The 21,949-nt window shown below is 48.0% G+C and overlaps 1 protein-coding gene across 1 annotated transcript in view; it reads right to left on the bottom strand.

The window, feature by feature from the left end:
- The window catches only part of LOC114691024 (solute carrier family 23 member 1-like), a 35,852-nt gene extending 14,440 nt beyond the window's left edge, over positions 1–21,412 (bottom strand). The window contains exons 1-4 of the mRNA XM_028866112.2: positions 21,294–21,412; positions 12,384–12,524; positions 10,532–10,689; positions 345–504 (exon numbers count right to left, since the gene is read on the bottom strand). Of these exons, the coding sequence (XP_028721945.1) occupies positions 345–504; positions 10,532–10,689; positions 12,384–12,524; positions 21,294–21,335 (501 nt within the window). The 5' untranslated portion in view covers positions 21,336–21,412. The remainder of the gene's footprint in view (positions 1–344; positions 505–10,531; positions 10,690–12,383; positions 12,525–21,293) is intronic.
- Positions 21,413–21,949: the final 537 nt, after the last annotated feature.

Raw genomic sequence — 21,949 nt, 5'->3', positions numbered from 1 at the left:
GAAAATATGAATGTGTCTTGAATGCTGCCTCCTTGGAGCATGTAAGAGTGTTCTCAAGAAGACCTATGTTCTGTCTCCATGCTCTCCATCCAGGCAACTCCAAACCCTCTCCCACCCATCACCCTGATTTGCTTTCATTTTCTTACTGGAGTGTTTCTCTCTCTCCCTCCCATCATGTACGCACACACGCACACACGCACGCACACATCACGGACTGCCAGCTTCCTGAGGGCGGGCCCCTTGTCTGTTTTGTCTGGGTCAGTGGCTTAAGTAGAACATCTTTCTTACAGGGAGTGGGATAAGGATGAGCAAGTGAATCAACCCAGCAGCCCCTCTCCCGTTACCTCTCGGATCCTCTTCTGCCACTCTTCAATGAATTCAGGAGAGCTGGTGTTGACCTGGCTGGCATTGAGAGTCCACTCCGGGCATTTCCAGGCAGGAAGAGAGAGCATGGCCAGAGAGGGTGCCACAAAAGCGAAGGTCCCTCCTTGGAGAATGGGCAGCCTGAAGGAGGGGAAGGTTGTCACCACCAAGACCCTCCCACACTGCCCTGTTGCAAGCCCCAAAGGGCGGCTTGAGCCCAATTCCTAGCTCAGTGGCAACACATGGCCCCTGCTCCTTCAGTTGCAGGGAACTCTGCTGAGTTCTGAGGAGAGGCCATGAAGCCTGTGCGACTTTGGACAAGATGTAACACCAGGAGGAGGGACCCAGGCTCTGAGGCACGGGGTGAAGCCAGCAGGAGACTTAGAGAACACAGGATCTCTCCACCCCAGGCCCAGAGCATCGTCTGCCGACCCCAGCACAGGTCACACCATGCAGTTCTCCATCTCAGGCCCCCAACAAGTTATTCCCACACTGGTGGGACTTGTCCACCCTCAAAACTGGGCTGCTGGATTCCTTCGTGCTCCTGTGAGCCCAGGGCAACCTCAGGCCTCTGCCCTCAAGTTCCGTATCACAACAGGTAGATGTGTGACCTCCAGACCTGTCTGACTCCTGGAAGGCTTCTCCCTCTGATTGTCTGTGACAGCTGCACGGCTTAGTCAGTCTGCAGAGAAACCCAGGCAGCAGGCAGCCCCCACAAATTGTTCACTAGCAGGCCAGGCTTACCCACCTCTTCATCATCTCTGAACATTGGAATCTGGGGGACACAAAGGGCTCCACCAACTTGGATGCAGCTGTCACTGTGACCTACTGAATCGGGGCACTTTTGTGGGGGTAGGTACAGATGTGGGGGGGGGGCACAGGTACATGTCTGTGTATGCGGAAGCCAGAGGACCATCCTGAGTGTGGTTCCTTAGGCACTATCTACCTGTCTCTGTCTCCTTGACTCTGGAATTACAGGTGCCCATCACCACAGCTGGTTTTTGTTTGTTTGTTTATGTGGGTTCTGGAAATCAAACTCAGTTTCTGCATTTTTGCAAAGCAAACAGACCCACTATGACTCTTCACCTTTGGGCAGGGCAACATGCAGCTGAAGTTTAGACTCAAAAATCTAGCCATGAAGTTCCAAAGTAAAATAGATGGAATGGTGCATAGAGGGTTGAAACGCACAGATGGTGTGTTAATGTATGTGCGTGAATGCAGGTGTGTAACTGCCTTCATTTTAGAATCCTAAGCTAAGCGTCAGGACAGGAAGGGGACAGCATGGTGTGCATTGTTGTGGGGAGGGCAATCATAGCGTACATGGCACAAGATACAGGACTCATAGTTCATTATTAGCCATCATCTCGCATATCTGATTCATTCATCAAATGCTCATGAGTGGCAGGCATAAGGATCAGAGCCACGGTGGAGAGGCGACGCCCACTTGGACAGTCATCCATCCTTATCCACGGTTCTGTTTACGGTGGTTTCAGTTACATGTGGTCAAATGTACTCTGAAAACAGTACTATTTGTCTCAAGTCTTTCAAAAGAGATCATTATCATAATAAGGCATCATAATTATTATCATAATTCTATTTTATCACTGGATAGCATGTTAATCACCTACTGTGCCTAGTCATAAATCAAACTCCATCACTGGTACACATGTATAGGAAAGAACATATCATTTCGGAGTTCAGTATTAAGTGCACTTCCAAGTGTCCACTGGGGTTTTGTAACTCATCTCTTCAGACCAAGAGGAGACCACACTTCTCTTGCTTCCGTTCTCTGCGTGTATGTAGCCCCGACCCCGCAGAGTGAGGATTCATAAGAACTTGCCCTCTCTGGTCCTCATAAATACTCTAATTACGGTTACAAACCACACCATGGCAGTGGGTCCCTGGGTCCTGGCCATTTCATTATCACCAGGACCCAGGAGAGCAGGAATCCTTCCCGTGCTGAAACCACCACCACCAAAAACCTGCGGACACTTTAAAAAAAACATTTTGGTTTCTTCTCATTTTGTAGATATGTCATAAAGCTTGCACAAATATCCACTGGGTACTCATCAGGCTGTGGAAGATGTGCCTTTGTTCGTGTCTTTACTGTTGATGGCTGTTTTTACTATCTATAAACTCATTGCAGAATTATGATAATGTCTAACGATTCTTGCCGAAGAATGATGAATTTACTTTTTCACATTTTATTTGTTTGTGTGTGTGCACCCATGTGTGTGGTGGCCAGTTAACAACAGCAGAAGCCGACTCTTTCCTACCATGTGGGTCCTGGGGACCAAACACGGGTCATCAGGCTTGGTGGGCAAGTGCCTTTAGCCACTGAGCCATTTTGCTGGCCCTAGTTTTCATTTGTAAAAAAGTCTTTTCTGGGCTAGAAAGATAGCTCAGTGGTTACAGGCACCTGCTACTCTTCCAGAGGACCCGAATTTAGTTCCCACACCCATGTAGGGCAGCTCACACTGCCTGCAGTGTCCACCTATGCTGAGGGCAGTGCTGGTGTTTGTAGGCTAATTTCTGATGTGCTTCTCTCTGTGTGAGGGTGTTGGATCCTCTGGAACTAGAGTTACAGACAGTTGTGAGCTGCCATATGGGTGCTGAGAATTGAACCCAGGTCCTCTGGAAGAGTAACTAGTGTCCTTAACCACTGAACCATCTCTCCAGCCCCAAAATAAACATTTTAAAGAATAGAGGATATTTAAGATCCCATTTATTTCCTCACCTGAATTTGAATAAAAACTTATCTTTAGAAGAGATAAGGGAGACAATCCAGGGTTTAGCCTCCATCCCTCAAAGGGCTAGTTAACCTGTCTTATAGCTAAATCAACATATGTTCTAATCTTTGCGTGATGGGAAGAAAATCCTCTCCCTGGGTTGGCCAATGTGTAAATAAGTTAAATTTCCTCTATCAGTTTCTGTTCCCTAGTGCCTTTGGAATACAGGATGCTGAGGGGGCAGGTTTGTGAGTATCCTGCCATACTCACCATGGCATCTACCATGGCAGAAACATGAATACAAGTACGCTTCTCAGTGTTAGAGTTACAGGCATGCACCTAGGGACTGAGCCTAGGTCTCCCGGAATGCTATACAGGCACTTCACCAGTTGAGTGACATTGTCAGCCCCCTACCATTTCTCAAGTGATCAAGTGCCATATCCTCTGTGTTCCTAAGCAAAGTCAACTATGTTCTTCTCTTGCTACAGCATTCCTTAAAATATCACAGTATTGTGCTTACTACATAGCCTGCAATTACTTATCCATATATTTTATTCTCTTTTCAAAAAAATATCTATATGTATGTGTGCCTGTGTGAGGGTATACGTCCATAAGTGCAGCACCCATGGAGACCAGAAAATGGTGTCAGGTGTCCAAGAACTGGGGTTACAGGCAATTGTGACTCGACTGATATGTTGGGAACTGAACTCCGCACGTCTGCAAGAACAGTATTCATTCTTAACTGCTAACTCATCTCTCCAACTCCCAATTCCTCTTTTGAGACCCTAGTCTCCTTGAGAGGAAGAATCATAAATAAGTCCCAGCACCTACTGATGACAGACATCCATGAGGCAAAGGACTAAAGACAACTAGTTACGCTGGCTTCAGGATTCACCCAAGGGAGCTACAGCAGCAAGGTTGGAAGTCATACCTACAGGAGACTGATCCAGTGGAGACCTTCCAGTCACTGAAGATCCAGGGCTTCCTTGACCAACAACTCTTTCTCTTAGAAGATATCACACACAGACACACACACACACAGACACACACACACACACACACACACACACACACACACACACACACACACACCGCTTAGGATGCTCCCAAGATGGAAGGTCTGTGAGCATTGTCTGCCTTTCCCAACGACTTACTTCTGTGGAAGCTGACATGACTCAGTGCATAGACCAAACGTTGGCACTCCCTCTAACTTAAATTTGTTCTGTCCTTAGCCTCAATCTGATGGTATCGAGAGATGAGGCCTCAGGAAAGGGATGGGGTTTAAATGAAGTCATGCAGATGAGGTTCCCCAAGAGAGGATTAGTATCTTTATGAGGAGAAGAGACAAGATGAGAGCTTTACCCACTACACGGGAATCCAACAGAAAAGATGCCACCTGGAAGCCAGAAGGGGGGGTCTCACCAGAGCTGAAGAACGCATGCTCTTAAATGTCCAGCCCAGAACCATGAGAAAAGCATGGTTCTGTTGGGTGGACTGAAGTGTCCAGAGGACGGGAAAGTCATACATGTAAAGATGTTCTAAGACTGATTAACTGGTTCAAATTTCCTGGTTTTCAGGGCTGGGGAGATGGCTCAGCAGGAAAAGGCATTGCTACCCAATCTTGTAAGCCTGATAACCTGAGTTTGATCCCAGGAACTCACAGAAAGCGGAGGGACAGATGATGTAACTCCGCCAAGTTGTCCTCTGACCTCCACACATATTCCCCAATCAATAACAATCATAAAATTGAGTGAGTACATGCAGTACCACGTTCCGATAGAAATTATCTTGGGCTCTTTAGATTACATAGTAGTCACCCATTGCTCACCCTGGGTCTCACTCAGCATCCTTGTGACTGTCAGGTAAAACTTTAGGGACTGTACCAACTTATCAGAGCACCAGCTGTCACCATCCAAATGCCAAGAATATGTCATCAGAAAGGCTCTGAAGCCGCAGCAGAGACTTCCTGGCCTCTCTGCCCCCTGCCTACCTGATGTTTCCACCAGCGTGTTTGAAAGCACCTGGGCTAACAACTTTCTTCTGTTGTGTAACTATAAAAGCTTCATGAAGCCGTTTCCACATTAGAATGTTATTCTGAGCAACCGAAATCCTCATTCCTGAGCAACGGATGATTGACCGTTTTGGTCGAGAATAAATTCTCTTCTTCCCTTTGAGTTCTGTGCTGACGTGTTGAATTGCTCGGTCTGTGGTATTTTGCTATGGCAGCCGGAGCAGACTGGGACACTTAGGAACAAGATTCAACAGAAAACAACTGAGTCACCTCATCTCTTTGTACTTAAGTTTACCTTTCTATACAATAGGACTAACACTTACACTCCCTTCAAGCGGTGCAGGGGAAAGTATGTGTTTGCAGACCATATTGCACATGCACCATCATGACTGTTATTTTCACATGGGAAAGGAACCAATCAGGTCTTGGGTGGGCCCAGGGCCTGCCCCTAGTGTTCAGGCTGCATCCGCACCTCATCTGCAGTGACTCATGTAGACCTAGGGTTTTCTTCTTCTTCACATTGTTCCCAGTGGTTTCTCCTTGTTCCCATCCAGAGAGAGGAGGTATGAGGAAATGAAATACAAGGAAGTGTTTGTGATGACAGGAAGGGCAGGCTCTGCCCATCTCAAAGAAGGTGGCCAGCCACCCAGAGAAAGACAGGGGAGAGCTGGGGCAATGCGGGGGACGGGCTGCTCGCGAGGTAACTTGGAGAGGGAATAAACACACCAAATACGTCTCTTCCGCATTTTGTCAGTGCGCCCAAGGAATGCAGAAAAATACAAACACTTTGGGCAGCACCCTAAGATAAAAACCAAAGTTCAAATGTGACTACATCATTGATAAGGATGGTCCCTGGTCATCTGACATGTGCTTTATCCTCCAAACTACAACTTCACAGGTGACCTCATTGATGATCTATATCCTAAGTCCAAGATGGCACACTTCCGTGGGAAATAAGTCAAGAGGCCACCATCTCCCCTCCTTCCCTGCCCCGTCTGCCAGCCTCTTTGATTCTCTATCACCAATATGCCTATCACATACGGTTCTGTTAAAATCTGCAGAAGCCTAAGAGGCCCCGACCTGCCAGCACATCTGTGGGAGGATCCAAGAAGTCATGATAAGACTCCAGACGATGCTGATGAAGCATCCCAGGGTCCACTCAGTCTGTGTTCTTCAGGGATTGAGAGCCTCACTCGTGAGACAAGAAGGGAGGGGTCCTACTGAGACTTTTGGAACTCTGAGCCACTCAGTCACTTAATAAAAGAAGATGAGCATCCTGGAAGCTGCCGTGATGAAGAAGCAGAGAGCTGGGGCCAGCAAGATGGTGTGGCAAGTGAGGGCCCCTGTTGTCAAGCCTAGTGACCTGAGTCAATCCCCCTGGATGGTGGAAAGAAAGAGCTGACCCCTGCGAGCTGTCCTCAGAACCATGAAGTGTGTGGCACCTCCCCCAGGGAATAAATGTAATTTTTTAAATATAAAAAAATAAAGGGGATCTTTGGTCCCATCACACTGTCCAAGGGACTATAAACTCAGTGACTTTACAGGGGAGGGAGAAACAAATAGTTGGAACAGGAGGCTGCCAGGTCCAGGCCGGGAAGCTGGCAGTACACAAGCTAAGCATCCCACACAGAGCTCAGGGGCCGTTTCCAAAACTGAAACCGAAAGTTTAAGTGGAAAGAAAAGTGACTGTCCGTCCCCAAGTGTTCCAGACAGGAGGAGCAATGGGCACCCTGTCACATGCTCACTGTGACTCAGGCTCACCCAGTCAGTGATGAGCAGACAGAAAACCCAGCCTGACTTTGGCCTGTGCAGAATCCTACAGCAAGGAAGTTTCCTGAAGACTTAGAGAAGAATTTTCTGTAGGAAGCAAGTGCAATAGTGTGGGTGCTCATAAAATATAGAAGAGGACACACTCCTAAATGGCTTTGGAATAATTTTTAAAAACAAAACTAGTGGAAAACAAATGATAATTTGCATGGATGAGACATATCTACAACATGTTCCTTAAAAGAAAAATTCAACAATACAAAGATGCCAGATATCTCCAGTTAATCTACTGATGGAATGCAAATGCTACCCAAATTCCAAGATGTTTGTTATTTTATTCAGCAAAATGCTTTGAAAACTAATTCTGGAATGATGAAAAAAAAAAGCTAGAATACTTTAGAAATAATTTTAAAGGAAAGCATGGTGAAGAAAAACACACCCAACCAAATAGAAGTTTGCAACCAAGTTACTAATTTTAAAACAGTGAGGGACGGGATGGAGAGATGACGGGGTCTTTAAGAGTGTCTGCTGCATGCACATGAGGACAGGAGTCTGGGTTCCAGCAGACATGTAAAAAGCTGGACTGTCCCACACCCACCTGCAACTCCTTCAGTGAGGGGAGCAGAGACAGGGAGACTGCAAAGACTTGCTGGCTGCTGCCCTAGGTGAAATAGCATGACCTCCAGGTTCAGTAAGAGACTCTGCCTCAAAGGGACAAAGCAGAGTGATAGAGGAGGACACCTTGACCATACATGACTTCTGTTTGAGTCATGTATGGTCAAGGAAACACATGCACATACGCCAGACAGACAGACAGATAGACAGACACTCTCTCTCTCTCTCTCTCTCTCTCTCTCTCTCTCTCTCTCTCTCTCTCTCTCTCTCTTATGTAGTTTCTTCTGAAATTAAAGCCTTACATCTTGGAGGGAAACTTAAGAAAGGATCCTTACAGGGGAGTGAGACACCAGTATGTTCTAGGAGGAGGTGAACTACTTCAAGGATGCTCATTAGGACAGGAAGTACATAACTCAAAATAGCTTCAGGAAGTCCCTGAAACTGATCAGATACACTAGGACCTTCCCTTCCCAAGTGCACATAAAGAGTAAAGTCTGCTGAGAGTCATGCTTAGACAAGCCAAGCTTCAAAGAAGGCTTTCAGAAGCCCATCTGCTCGAAGAAGCAGAGACCCGCTGAATCACCCAGAAGAAACAAAGACCAGCTGAGCTGCTTGGAAGACCCTCAGGCCAGCTGAGCCACCCAGAAGGACGCTCTCCAGCCTGTTGAGCTGCCTGCAGGCTGTGTAGTGTGCTCCAGGCTTCTCAGCTGTTTGGGTCTCTGAAGTGATGGGCATCAGGAATAGCAGAGCTCTTGAGATGCAGCTCCATGGAATGAACCACACAACTACAACAACATCCCCTGGTGTTTCTCGAAATGTGCAGATTCCCATCTAAGAACAACCCTAAGGATGTAGATGCAACACATAACTGAGGACCAGCTTGGTGGTGAGCAAATAAATTTCATTTCATTTTTCCCTCAGTGTTGTGCAACAGTCTCCTCTGAAATTACAACATTCCATCCTACTGGGGAGCTGCTAAATCAGGGAGGTAAACAACTAAAAACAAAAATCAAAACAATTGCTCCAAGAACTCCCTGAAACTGACCAGATTCACTAAGACCCTCCCTACCAAGTAAGCAGAGCCGAGCTGCAAAGACTGTGAGAAAAGAGCCAAGACTCTGAGACAGAACAGCTGTCTGGAATAAGCAGAAGCCAGCTGAGCTGCCAGGGTGAGGTTTAAACCAACTGAGGCACCAGAAAGGACACTCTAACCTACTGGGCTGTCTGCAGACTGTGAAGTGTGCTCCAGGTTCCCGGCTTTGTGAGCTGTCACCAATGTGGGGGTAAGCGTAAGCTTTGGTGATATAGCTGTCTTTGAGTCATTTCTGTTCCTGTAGCTCCTCACCCATATTCCTATAAGTAACCTCAATAAAACTCATTGACTCACCAAGCTGGACTTTGGTGTCCATACTTTGTTCTGTTGTCAGTTCTTTATCAGGAATGAGTAGACATCTGTTCATGTCTCCCCAGGAAAAGTCTGTCACATCATAGACAGACAGACAGACAGACAAAAAGACAGACAGACACACACACACACACACACACACACACACACACATGCACACAAATAAAAATAAGCAGTGAGATTCTAGTTGAAGATATAAGACTCCTCGTGGAGACACAGGCAGCTCAGAAAGAGAATGCCTAGGATACATAAGAATTTAAGGGCTGCCAAGCCTGATGACCTGAGCTGGACCCCTGGGACCCACATGACGAAGGAAAGAACTGACCCCCCACAGACTGTCCTCCTGATATCTACACATTCACTGCAGCACCTCCCCATCCCCCGCTAAATAAGTAAATAAAATGTAAATTAAAAATTAGTATGAATCGATAATATATATATTAAAAGCAATGTGTTTATAAAAACTGGGAAGATTATGGCATAAAATGTGAGGGGTGGTTGTCACTTGGCTAGTATAATTTTGATTGGTCTGTTTTCTTTGTCCATTTTATACAATTTCCAATACATATACTATGTACAGGTAAGCAGAAAACACAAAAATGTGTGCTTATTTTAAAGAAATGAAACAAAATGTATTTCATCATTACAACAAAAAAAGAGCTTAGTCTAAGGTGCACAGAATCATATTCTCTGTGAGAGATGAATGATTATGCAATAAATAATGCTGAGAAAATTGGTGTTTAGGGAGAAAGTGATCATTTTCAACCCTAGAAACATAAAACCTTTAGTGCACAAAAGTCTTCATTAAAATTAAAGATACACAAAATGTTTATGATTACTAATAGAGACAAAAATTTAATATTCCCATAATATATTTAGATAGTATATATAAATTAAAATTCTGGGTTGGGCGGTGGTGGTGCACGCCTTTAATCCCAGCACTCGGGAGGCAGAGCCAGGTGGATCTTTGTGAGTTCGAGGCCAGCCTGGTCTACAAAGTGAGATCCAGGAAAGGCGCAAAGCTACACAGAGAAACAAAAAAAAAAGAAAAAAATGTCTGGGTGCAGTGAGGCACACTTGTGATCCTAGCACTGAGAGGCAAAGACAAGTGGATCCCTGGAGCTTGATGGCCAGCCAGGCTAGCCTGCTTAGAGGGATCCAGGCCACTGAGAGACCCTGTCTCAAAACATATGATAAATGACTACCAAGAAACAACACCTGAAGTTGTTCTTGGACCTCCCCGCTCCACCACACATACATATATATGCATGTGCGTCAGGACAATCGTGGAGATTCAAATGGACATGCACATAAACACACATGAGAGAGACAGAGAGGCGGGGGGGGGGGGGGGGGGGGAGACAGAGAGAGAAAGAGAGAGAGGATTCCTATAGCATTTGAGTCTGTGGTTCCCCACATCCCCTGCACTTCTCTTAGTTTAATCTTATAATCGAGGAAAGAACACATTTTTCCCCCTAAGCAAATATGGAATTTTGTTACCTTCAACCAAGCATCCTGGTTCATCACTTGCTCCTCCCTCCAACCAGCTTCCTGTTCTGTTCATCCCAGCAGCATCCAAGCAGACCCCACTGATACCATGGCAAATAGAACTCAAAATCCATGGAGAGCAGTTTCACCTACCTGACCCCCAGAAACACTTGCAGGAGGGTGCAGATGCCCGAAACGAAGAAAATGGTGCTGATGAGGTAGCTTTGGGTCAGGGGGTCATGCTGCAGGCACAGGTCCTTGGCCAGAATGAGTGGCACAGCTACAAGGCCCCCCAGGGCTGTGAGGAAGTGCTGTGGACAGAGCAGAAGGAGGTGGGCATGGGGACACTGCCATCTGCATCTTCATCCTCTCCGGGGATGCTCTCCCAAGGCCAGGAGTGAAAACTCTGCCACTGGTCCCCGAGAGACTGACGGTGAGCAATGTGTACTAGGAAGTTTTATCCTAAGGAGCTGAGACCCAGCACAAGACCATTGCACTGGGAACTGATGGCCTGAGAAAGAAACTAAGACAGGGACACGGGCTCAGGGGGATAAAACAGGACCAAGATGGGGTCTTAAGAATAATATCACAGCAAGGGTGGGTATGAGCAAGGAAGACCCCAGTGTGAGCTTAGATCTATTGGCCAAAAGCTCATCGAGTTCCACCTGTCAGGACAGAATAGACCCAGAGTTCAGAACAGGTTAGAAGTCATAGCATGCAGCCTCAGCTACCAAGGGGATAAACTGGATGGATGTAGGTTGTAGACAGAGAGCAGTTAATACGGTACAGGAAGGAATCACTATTTCACACACTCTGGTCTCAGAATGGGCAGTCTGATGGGGGCTGGGGAACTGCTCACTCATGGGCTGCAGCTAGTTCTGTTTGGAGTCATACCAAGGGTCTTGGATATTGGTCCAAGCCCACACAAATTAGACCCTTTGTATAGTTATCTATGTCTCCTCCTCCTCCTCATCTTCCTCCTCCTCCTCCTCATCTTCTAGTCATATAGGTGGGTAACAAGAGGGTAGCAGGCAGGAAATCAACTGCCACGGCTTCTTTACGGGGCAGGCCCAGCTCTTGTCACCACGTTGAGCAATGTCTGAAAGGGCCCCGTCAACCAATGAATTAGACACAGGTCTAATGAATCCCCTCAATGAATGTTCTGGAATAATCCAAACAACATGACCAGCACTGCTCTTGAACAGATGGGGTGGGGGGTGGGGTGTAGGGAAGCAGGAAGACTTTAAACTCCCTGACAGCTTGCACGAACCAATGATGACCAAAGATGGCTTGGCTGCTCCCAAGGAAGTGACAGTTTTCAGGAAAGAAAACACGAGTATTTCAAGGCACATTCTTATGATCTCCCATTTCTCCCATGGAAAATAGCACAAGTTTAATCCTTTACAACTCGTTTTTGCTGAGACTGTGTACTGAACACAGGGCCTCACATATCAGGCAAACATAGAATGTCTAAGCTACACCCCCCACACCCCACCCTCAATAGCATCTTATACACGCTTCTTTGGCCTGCCGCCAGCTAGGCTAATAGAAAGCCACAGCATTCTCCAGGCCTGGAATCCACCTGTGTTTCCTTTCTCACTGACTGTCTAGTAACAGTGGTGAACGGCACTTATCAGGGCTAACTCCTTCCTGTTATCCAATAATCCTCTTGATCCTGGAGTAGCAGTTCATGAAAACTGAAACAGGGAGGGAGACCGCTGACGGAGCCGCCTCTGTGGAAGGTGCTTAGCTGGTGCCGCTCTGCCTTCTCAGGGGCCTAAGTGAAGTGGACCTCTAGCCAAGCCAGTTGCCCCCACCCTGGTGAGCCACTTCAGAAGGGTTCAGCATCCTTCTCCAAAAGCCAACACCCATCCTGGCATGCTGAGGGAGAGATCTGCGGTCCCTGGGGAAGCTACAGCAGCAGCTCAGATTGATCCTGACTAATTAGATGGGTGGTTGTTCCATACAGAACTTCCCGGGACCCAGTGCTGGTAGGTAGTCTTACCTGGATCCCCAAGAAGATGCAGAGATACCATGGTGGTCTGTCCAGGATGCCGTAGGCCAGATGACTGCTGCTAGGGTACTTCTGAATATCCTGCTTCTTGCCTTGTCCTTGAGTGTGGGGGCTGAGCACATCGTCGCCCCTCTGCAGAGACAAGAAAAGAGCGTGTGTGAGCACTCCAGGAGGAAATAATTAGACTTCCTGACTTCAGCTGCGTGGTGGGACCGTTCCAGACACAAGAGGCCTAGGACAGGCATCAGCGGGGCTAGTCAGCTGGGCAACACAGAGACAGAGAAAAAAGAACTTTGTCCTTGTCCCCTACCTCAGGCATCTGTGTTAAAGACTCTTAAGTCTTGGGCTGCGGAAGGGGAGGGAGTTGACCCAAAGCCTTGGCAGAGAGACAACTTCGCCAGGGAGCAGATGGGGACATGCCTTCAAGTAAAAACTAAGTGGTTTTCCTTTCAGGAACTGAGGGTAGCTCCAGTCCCTATGTCTGAAGACACCATACACTTAGGACACAGGACTCAGGTGACTTCGACTGGATCTCACCTGAAAGCCTCTTTCCTACGATCTGGCCTTCGTGTTTCCAGAAAATACTATGCAAGCTTCACAGGGAGGAAAGCGATTACACAGTACCCAGCTGCACCCATCTATGAACCATGACAATGACCAGCATGACAAGACACCCATAAAGGTGGCATCCACATGCCAGGGGCGACCAACAGCTGTTTAATTAGACTTAGGGCCCATACAACAGGAGAGGAATCGTGCCTGCTACCAAAAGCCTAGCCAGCTTCCCAGGGCTAGTGAGATCGCGGACATTGCAAAAAAACCCAAACCTACTACCGTACCATCATTTCAGTAGACCAGCATGACTCCTTATTCTAAATCTTCTCCTTATACCACAGATAAGTGTTGCTACCCCCCCCCATCCAAGAGGCCTCTTTTTACAGCAAATGGAGGCCATCCCAGACAGTCAAAACTGGACACAAGGCAGAGATCAACAGACTATGCAGAGCCCAGATCCCATGGATACGTCTGTATCACAGCTCCTCATCTATGGCTCAGGGAACATCAGGGAAGAAGGAGCAGAAAAATGATAATAGCCTTGCTTTTCTTTATCACACCAGCTTGTTCTGCAGTCCCTGCCATCAATGTGAATTGAATGAAAATAACAGATTAATGCAAACGGTTATTAACAGAATAACCCAGAGCCAACAGCCAATTTGCATTCCTACAGTTTAATGAACAATTAACTTGGAATTATAGGTTTTTATTCCAACTTATTGACTGTATTGCTTATTCACCGTGGGCAAATTAATAATATTTCTGTCTCCATGTTCTTATCTATATAAATAAATCTAGGTGATTGAGAAAACTACTTTGCAGCACAAAACACACAGTCCAGGGTTTGACACAGCCCAACCGTCCAATAACTATTAACTGTTGTGTTCACCATGACCATCCATAAAAGGCAGGGCTGACACATGCTTATGGCTGACACTGAGACATCTGGTTGGAGGTAGAGGAACCTGGAAACATCATCTCTGGTGTGGCCAGAGGTAGCAAAGCTATTAGCATGGGGATCAAGTCATTCTAGCTGATATGTCCCTGGGCCCTGGTCAGACCACAGGGCACAGCCAGGACTGCCCTAAGGGTAGTGTGGGCAGCTGGAGACAGTCCTGCAAAGGTTATTGAGGTCACTTCCTCCAAGTCCACCTTCACACCTGAGTACCCCACACTGCAGCCCCACCTCAGGGAACATCCCTGGAGCAGTGGCAGCTCATGACCTCATGGACCGGCGTTAATCACATTGACCCTGTATGTTCCTTTCTTTGCAGGGAAATTAGTTAAAATATTTGTGGATTAGCTTAGTAGGAAAGTGAGCCATGTGTTAAATTCCCTCAAAGTGCATTTTTCATCTGAGTCTTTATTTAGCAACACCGGAGATCAAACCCAGAGCCTACGGGTCAAACCTAGAGCCTCCTCCGCGCTAGGTACACTCTGAACTACACCCCAGCCCCTTCCATCTCATTTTAAAACAAATGAAAACATCTTCATGAGCTTCTAGAATACCAAGGACTGGAGCACTGTGTGTTCTCTGCCTAACGGATCAGTGGCTCCACTCGAGAGAAGTGTGAGATGGTGGAGGGTGAGAACAACATCAGATCAAGAACTGTGTAGCTGTTCTTAAACCTTCCGAAATGCCATCCCTACGGAACGGTATCCAGTATGCCCTGCTCCCACTACTGGAAGTCTCTCTTCCCAAGGTTTCAGTTATCCAAGGCCAGCCTTGGATATATAGCTTGAAAATATTGAATGAAAAAATCCAAAAAGAAACATGTTCATAAGCTTTACATTTAAAATTTTAATTTTATCATTTTAAGTGTGTGTGTGTGTGTGTGTGTGTGTGTGTGTGTGTGTGTGTACATATACATGAATCTAAGTGCCCATGGAGGCCAGATAAGAGTGTCAGCCTGCCTGGAACTGGAGATACATGGAATTGTACGCTATCCAACAGAGGTACCAAGAACTGAACTTGGGTTCCTCTGCAAGAACAGTACACCCTTAGCCCCGGAGCTTCCTCTCCAGTCCTAAGCTTTATATTTTAAACTGTGCCATGTTGAGCAGTGAGATGGGATGCTACAACACAGACCTACGCACCCTGCCTGGGGAGGGAATTATCCTTTAGTCTAGCATACCCACGTTATACGTGATACCTTCTGGTCACTCTCTGAGTAGCAGTCCTGGGTATCAGACCAACTGCCTTAGAATCACAGGACTTGTAGTCAAGCACCCCTTATTTTACCCAGTTAGGACCCCAACATGCAAGAGTAGTATGTGAAGGAGCACGGAAAGACATAGTGATACCATGCGGTGGCATTGCACAGTGGACAGGAGAAAGTACACACACACACACCACAAATATATGTTTAGATGTGTGTTTATAGAGAGAAACGATACAGTTCAGCACTCCCTGAAGTGTCAGGAAGGACTCCTCAGGGGTCTCAGAAAGCACCTCCACAAATAACGGGGACCGTTGTTTTCTCAGTGAGCTCTTGCAATCTCGGCACTACTGACACTTTGGACTGGAGAATTCTTTGTGAGCCCTGTGGGGTGGGGGCTGGAGGTGGCTGACCTATGCACTGTATTATGTTCAGTACCATTCCTGGCCCCTCCTCTCTCCTAGCCCCGATGACCCAACATATCTCTGGACGTTGCCAATGACTCATAGGGGCCAACTCACCCGCTGGCCATTGCTGGACGAGCAGTAACCACATTCCCCTAGAGAGCTCAGACTTAGGAGAAGTGCTGGCTGGAGAGGATGGGGCTGTGGAGAGAGAAGCCACACCGCATCCCCGGAGGTGCAGGAAGTCAGTCCCTCCATGGGGGTAGAATGCAAATACTCAACCTAGTCCATTCCCGGTGTATACCCACGTACACCAGTGCTAATGAAGAAAGCCCAGTGCAGCACACTGCGGGAGGGAGCCATGAACCAGCTTCATACTTCCTGATACGGAGTCTACTGAGCTCGCCTCAGCTCAGCTCTGCGGAACTATTTTGTTCCCATGTAAAACATTTGTTCGTAAATCTTCTACCACTAGATTCTAAAACAAAAACCTAAGAGCCTTGCTTCATTCTAGAAATTGTTGGCGTTCATTGAGCTGATAAAGCAGGTAGACAAATACATCAAGGAATGATTATGAAAGCCGTCTAAGTGTGCACGTGAGCGTGTGTTGCTTTTAAATCTCTGCCCTTACATATTTAGAGAACTTTTGAAATCTCATATCTGTCCAACTGTATTGACACTGCTTGGTCCTTGGGTTGCACATGGAAGAAATCTGTCCTTCTTCAAGGGTCAAAGCTGGACTAAAGAAAGAGAAGCTGCTGGAGGAAGTGGTGGCCTCTGGGCACATCTGGTGAGGATTGAGTGAAGTTATGTAAGAACCTGTGAGGGTGGCCGCTGAGAAAGGAACCCTAGGGAAGAGGAGGCAGAAGGAGAGAGCCTGTGGGAGACTGGTTGACTGATCCTGGGTGGGAAACTCAGAAAGAAACACAAACAGAGAAGTGCTGGGCACATGCAGCCTGTCACTCCCAGCATGACCGACCACCCCAGGCTCTGTTTTCTCAGCTAGCATCTAGGACACTCCTGGGGTGTGTGGTGTGGGAGTGCCTTGTGCAGCCTATGAGGGAATGAGCTCTCGTCTGTGATACTTCAGTTCTGTGGCTACAGCCAGCAAATTCACCACACAGCCTTTCCAGGATCTCTGGGACTCCCTGGAAGGTGAAGGGACGGCAGACACTGTGACAGGCTGGGAGCCAACGTCAAAGACTTTTCCAGTCTGAGGTCCTCACAATTGTCTGAATTCTTTATGTCCACACGGGTCACCTCACAGTTACAGAAACTGCTTCTGTATTTGCTTCAAAACAGTCATATGAGAGCTGATCCTGCACGAGAAACCACATTTTTAAAAATAAGAACTTACGGGTTGGAGAGATGGCTCAGCGGTTAAGAGCACTGGCTGTGCTCTTCCATAGGACCCGGGTTCAATTCCCAGCACCCACAGGGCAGTTCACAACTATCTGTAACTCCAATTCCAGTGGATCTGACTCCCTCACAAGGATGTCCCAAGGATGGCTGACAGACCGGAAAGTACACCGCAGTTTCTGAAGCAGCACATACGGACTGTGACCGTAAGGGAGCTGCAGTTTTCCTGCCCCTGCTGCGGGTGATAAGCCGTGCAACGAGGCTGTGCCATCAGCCCAGAAACAACAACAACAACAAACAAACAAACACATAAGGAAGAATTATAACAGAAAAGAAAGTCAACAAAACCCGCACACACTATTGCCCTCACTAGCCTCTAAATTGGGGGTGGGGGGAGCTGAAAATGAAGGGTCAGATGTCGATATCGGCTGGCTGGACAGCCACAAGGAAGCAGAGTACAAACAGATTGGTGTTGAACAGCCCTTCCTGGACTCCAGAAACCTGGAGCCCGTGGGACAAATCTAACAATGAGGAAGGAGAGATCAAGGAAGAAAGGATAGCGAAGGGCCTGAGCAGGAGAGAGGTGGCGAATGGTGCCCAGTTTACCGGGGCGCACAGGACAGCTTTCGTTGGCTGGAGAATTAGGAAGGAAGAGAATTCCGGCAGGACCTCCGACTGGCCCCAGGCTTTTGTGCATTCACTGAGCTTCACAGGCGGGGTGGGGGTGGGGGGGATCTGGGGACTAGGTGACATAGGCTAGGATGCAAACTGGGCTTGTGAAGTACTAAAGCCATCAATAAGGGAGGAGAAAAAGAAAGACAAGGAAAGGGGACTGTCTGGGTCAAGAAGCATACGGAGCAGCGTCTGCACGGAGCTGGGGTTTCTAGGGAGAAAACTGCCAGACACTCAAATGCTGCGGTTGCCGGCCTTTGGAAAGCCCCAGGGTCCAGTGCAGATCACCACAGGGGCAGCTGGGCCACACTGGTGATCCCCAGTGTGTCCCCTGTCATGGAGGAAGGAGCCCTGTGGGGTGGGACCCACAACAGCCCCCTCCTAAAGGAGCAGCCGGTGCAGCCTGAGGCGAGGACCAGGCCGAGTGACAGGAGGCCCCCCCCCTTAGAATTGCAGGTTTATTGGTCTCCTACTAATGTGCTAGATATTAGGGCTTAGGTGGATGCTAGAGCCTTGTGACCACCAGGAACATGGAGCGTGATGGGCACCAGTTAGTGGACGCAGAAGTAGAATGGTGTGTGCAAATAAATACATAAGTAAATTCATTTTTTTAAAGACTGAACTTCACCTAGAAGGAGGCAAGTTTTTGCCCCGAGTACTCTGTTCACATTTCTCCCCTGGGAGTGGAGATTGTGTGCTCAGCTCTGGGCCCTTTCAGGAGCCAGCTAGGATCAATTAAGAGACAGCAGATGGGAGTCTATGAGGGCCCCAGCTGGTTCAAGCAGGGCTTTGCTTCCTCTTGACCTGGCCTAGCCTCTTGGGGGTGGAGAGATCCGGGAAGGCACTTGGCACCACCCCAGAATGAGAGAGCCAAGCATCTCTTGGAGATGGTGGGGGCTGGCCTAAGCAGCGCCTCCCAAAGACACAGTGAAGATGGGTTGTTGTGTGTGCTGTACGGGCTGGGCTGAGCTAACAGTCTTCTTTAGTACCCCCTTAGTTGTTGACTCCTGAGACCCACCGGCACCCGCTTGGAACAGATGGTGCTAGATCGGAGACCCTCTCTCCCTCTCTGTAGATGGCACGGTGCTGACCTCTGAGTCTTTCACAGACTTAGAAAAGCATCTGAACAATGTGCAAACACACCCGGGAGAGGGGGTAGAGTTCGGCTCACCCAGGGTCATAGGTCAGGCACAGTGAAATTCTTAGGAGCCTTGTGGTTTAGTGAGACAGAGATGATACCCAACGAGGTGAGTGAGAAAACCCTACAGCAGCTATGCCAATAAGATGTCAAAATAATGCTGGAAGAGTTCAAATGAAGGTACCCTGTGTGGGTGGAAAGAGATGTTCCCTAAAGCCATAAAGTCCTGGTGCCAGGGTAGGCTACCCCTCCTACGCCCACCATGAGTTGTTGACCAGGAAAGCCCACCCCAGCCCACAGGCCCTGCAAACCATAAAGGCTATTGCCACTGCTGTTGGGTGCATGCAGAACTAGATGATAAATTATTCCCACTGCTGAAGACACTTGTGTGTTTTAGCTACAGGACACGGAGAAATCCAAATGGGACTCCACTGGACAACCCCTCCCTGCTGATGGGTCTGCCAGAAGTCAGTCTGCGGGCTACTAGAGGAAGAAGATAATCACCAACAGTCCGCTGAGCTATGAGACACTCTACACTGTGGTGTCAAAGTGACAGACAAGAGGAACTCACCGATGTAAGAGTGGTACAATCATTGTGAATACAACAACAACAACCTTTTCCATTGGATTTAAGGCCACAGGGGGGAACTACTCACATGTGATATTGTTGTCCAGGGCAGAATCCTGGGGCTAGGAAAGCCATGGACCCCAATGGGGCAGCAGCAAATGCTGTCGTTTTACTGACTAGATGTGATATGCCTGCCCAATTGGTTTCTACCACCTTTGTGTGTCTGCCCACAGCATTACCGCCACTGTGAGCCTCAGTTACCACGGAAGGAAACCTTTTACAATCAGAAGTGTACTGTAGAGATTCATAACCAGTCAAGCCCCTGGGGCTAAGCGACCCTTGCTATATAATAGCCTGATATTCAGCCAGAGATGGAAGAAATAATCATGTATCTGTGTCACCCCCTACAAGCTTGGAGAACATTGCTGAAGGGGGTGTGGTAAGGAGAATGTAAAGGCTGAAGGAAGAGGTGGAATGTTTTCAAGACCTTCCTCTGAACACAACCACCATTACCATCTGCATCGGGGCACTTTCGACTACTCAGACCAAGAGAATGGGCCTGTTGATGTCCCTCACGGAGGGATGAGTGGAGAAGGTCGTTAGACCCTCCTCTGAGATTTCAGCCACGCTCTTTTGCACCTCCCTGCTACCTGAATGTGATCCTTCCCAGCTTCACATGGGCTAGAATATACAGTGTATGGGAAGTTAATTTTAGGGAGAACTCCATCTACACAGCTCCAGAGAAGTCAGCATCCATGACAGGGTAAGAATTTTCAATTATGACCCAAAGCTGCTTTTGGGTCACCCATGTTCCTGTAAGTAAGCCAAATAGACTCTTGTTCACTATGCTAGACTTGGGTGGGACTGGTCTGTCGTCAGTGCCCTATCTGGGGTGAGTAGACATTTGTTTATACCACCCCAGGAAAAGTTCATGCAAGTCTTCCACTCTCCATGAAAGATTTGTCTCACAGAAGTTCAAATTTAGGAAATTCAACATTCCTGAGGAGGAAATGGAATCTTCAGCATATTTAATTTTTTTAATCTCCCAAAAGCATAACAAAAATAATTGTGTGATGAGACCAAGTCTTTTTCTCTGAAGCTCCATTATTTTGTCAGAGAAGAACACTAGGGACCCTTGCCAGAAATATGACAGAGAGGATCAAGCCTGTGTTTGGATCCAGAGAGCAGACAAAAACCTAACTCAGCCAGGCAGCAGTGGCACACGCCTTTAATTCCAGCACTCGGGAGGCAGAGCCAGGAGGATCTCTGTGAGTTCAAGGCCAGCCTGGTCTACAGAGCGAGATCCAGGACAGGCACCAAAACTACACAGAGAAACTCTGTCTTGGAAAAACAACAACAAAAGAACCTAACTCAGGTTCATGGGTGGTCGCTATCGCCAACCAACCGTTTGGCTGAGTGTGAAGAGAGAGACCCTTTGTCCCTGGATGGGTGATGGCAAAGACACAGGGTCTCCACTCAGCCTGCCCTGTTATGTTATGTTTAGGTGACCAAAACAGGTCAGGGAGGGTGGCGGGGCCAGGGTTCTGGGACTGGCTAGAGAGGCCTCCATGGGTTACTGTGAGCAGACTTATCTGGATCTCGGGTTTCTCTCGTGTAAAACAGAAAGAGAAGCACCTATTTGTTGAGCCCGGGGTACGCTGTCTTCTGCTTCTCTTTGCTTGGTTCAGAAGGAACTTGGAAAGAAAGCCTAGCCTAATGCCCAGAGGCTGGGAAACACACAGGGGCTCCCATCCAGAGACCACTTGGTAAACAAAGCCTGAGCAAACAGAAGGATGGGAGCATTGTGAGGAAACCTGGCCCCACCTTCTGCCTCCTCCCCATTCCTTCATTTTATTTACAGCTCAAGGCTCAGAGAAAGTCCTGTGTCTGCTGGGAGGGTGGCTGGAGGTAACAGGCCCTGGAGGAACCAAGGAGGGAGAAGCCACTCCTGTCTGATGACATGAACCTTAAGGAAAGGGGTCAGGAGGCAGAGCATCATCCTGAGGCCTCTAGCCTGCTCCCCTCCACCCCCCGACCAGCACTCACCAGGGAGTTCGGCAACTCACAGCTGACAACGGTAGAATCCATGGCAACCAGAGCAAGTTCTCCTTCTGTCTTCCCCTCAAGAGCCAAGACAGAGAATACCAGGAAGGGAGACTGAGCTCCAAGAGAGGAGGGTTAATGTAGTGCCTGAGTCAGAGGGCGGTACCTACAAATCTACCCTCACCCTGACCTGTGTGTGGCTGATGCCCCTCCAGCCTCCTGCTGTGGAGACCAAGGAGCATCGAGCTGTGGAAAATGCGTTGTGGCTTGATAAGTTCTGTGGACTCAAGAATAAGAACACCAGAGCACCTAAGAAACAGGGTGTGACTTGAGAACTCTTTCAGAAGGCTGGGCTCCCAGGGCAGGTGGAGGGAGGTGAGCAGGCTCACAGGTAAGCTTTGGGTGTTCCAACCTGAAAACTGACTGAGGTGGGACAGGGCTCCCTGAAAAGACGGCACACCCAGCAGGGTTGATGCGAGAATGAAGTAATTAATGAGAGAGGGACATGACTTGTTCTGGGCACATCCTTTGGAGATGTGGGTCACGGCCCCTCCTGAGGGTCAAATGGCTCTTCCACAGGGTTGCTTAATATCTGAAAACACAGATGTTTACATTACGATTCACAACAGTAGCAAAATTACAGTTATGAGGTAGCAACA

Source organism: Peromyscus leucopus, chromosome 3, assembly GCF_004664715.2.
Source record: "Peromyscus leucopus breed LL Stock chromosome 3, UCI_PerLeu_2.1, whole genome shotgun sequence".
NCBI lineage: Eukaryota > Metazoa > Chordata > Mammalia > Rodentia > Cricetidae > Peromyscus > Peromyscus leucopus.
Note: the sequence above shows the minus strand (reverse complement) of the source record. Positions and strands in the feature narration are given on the sequence as shown.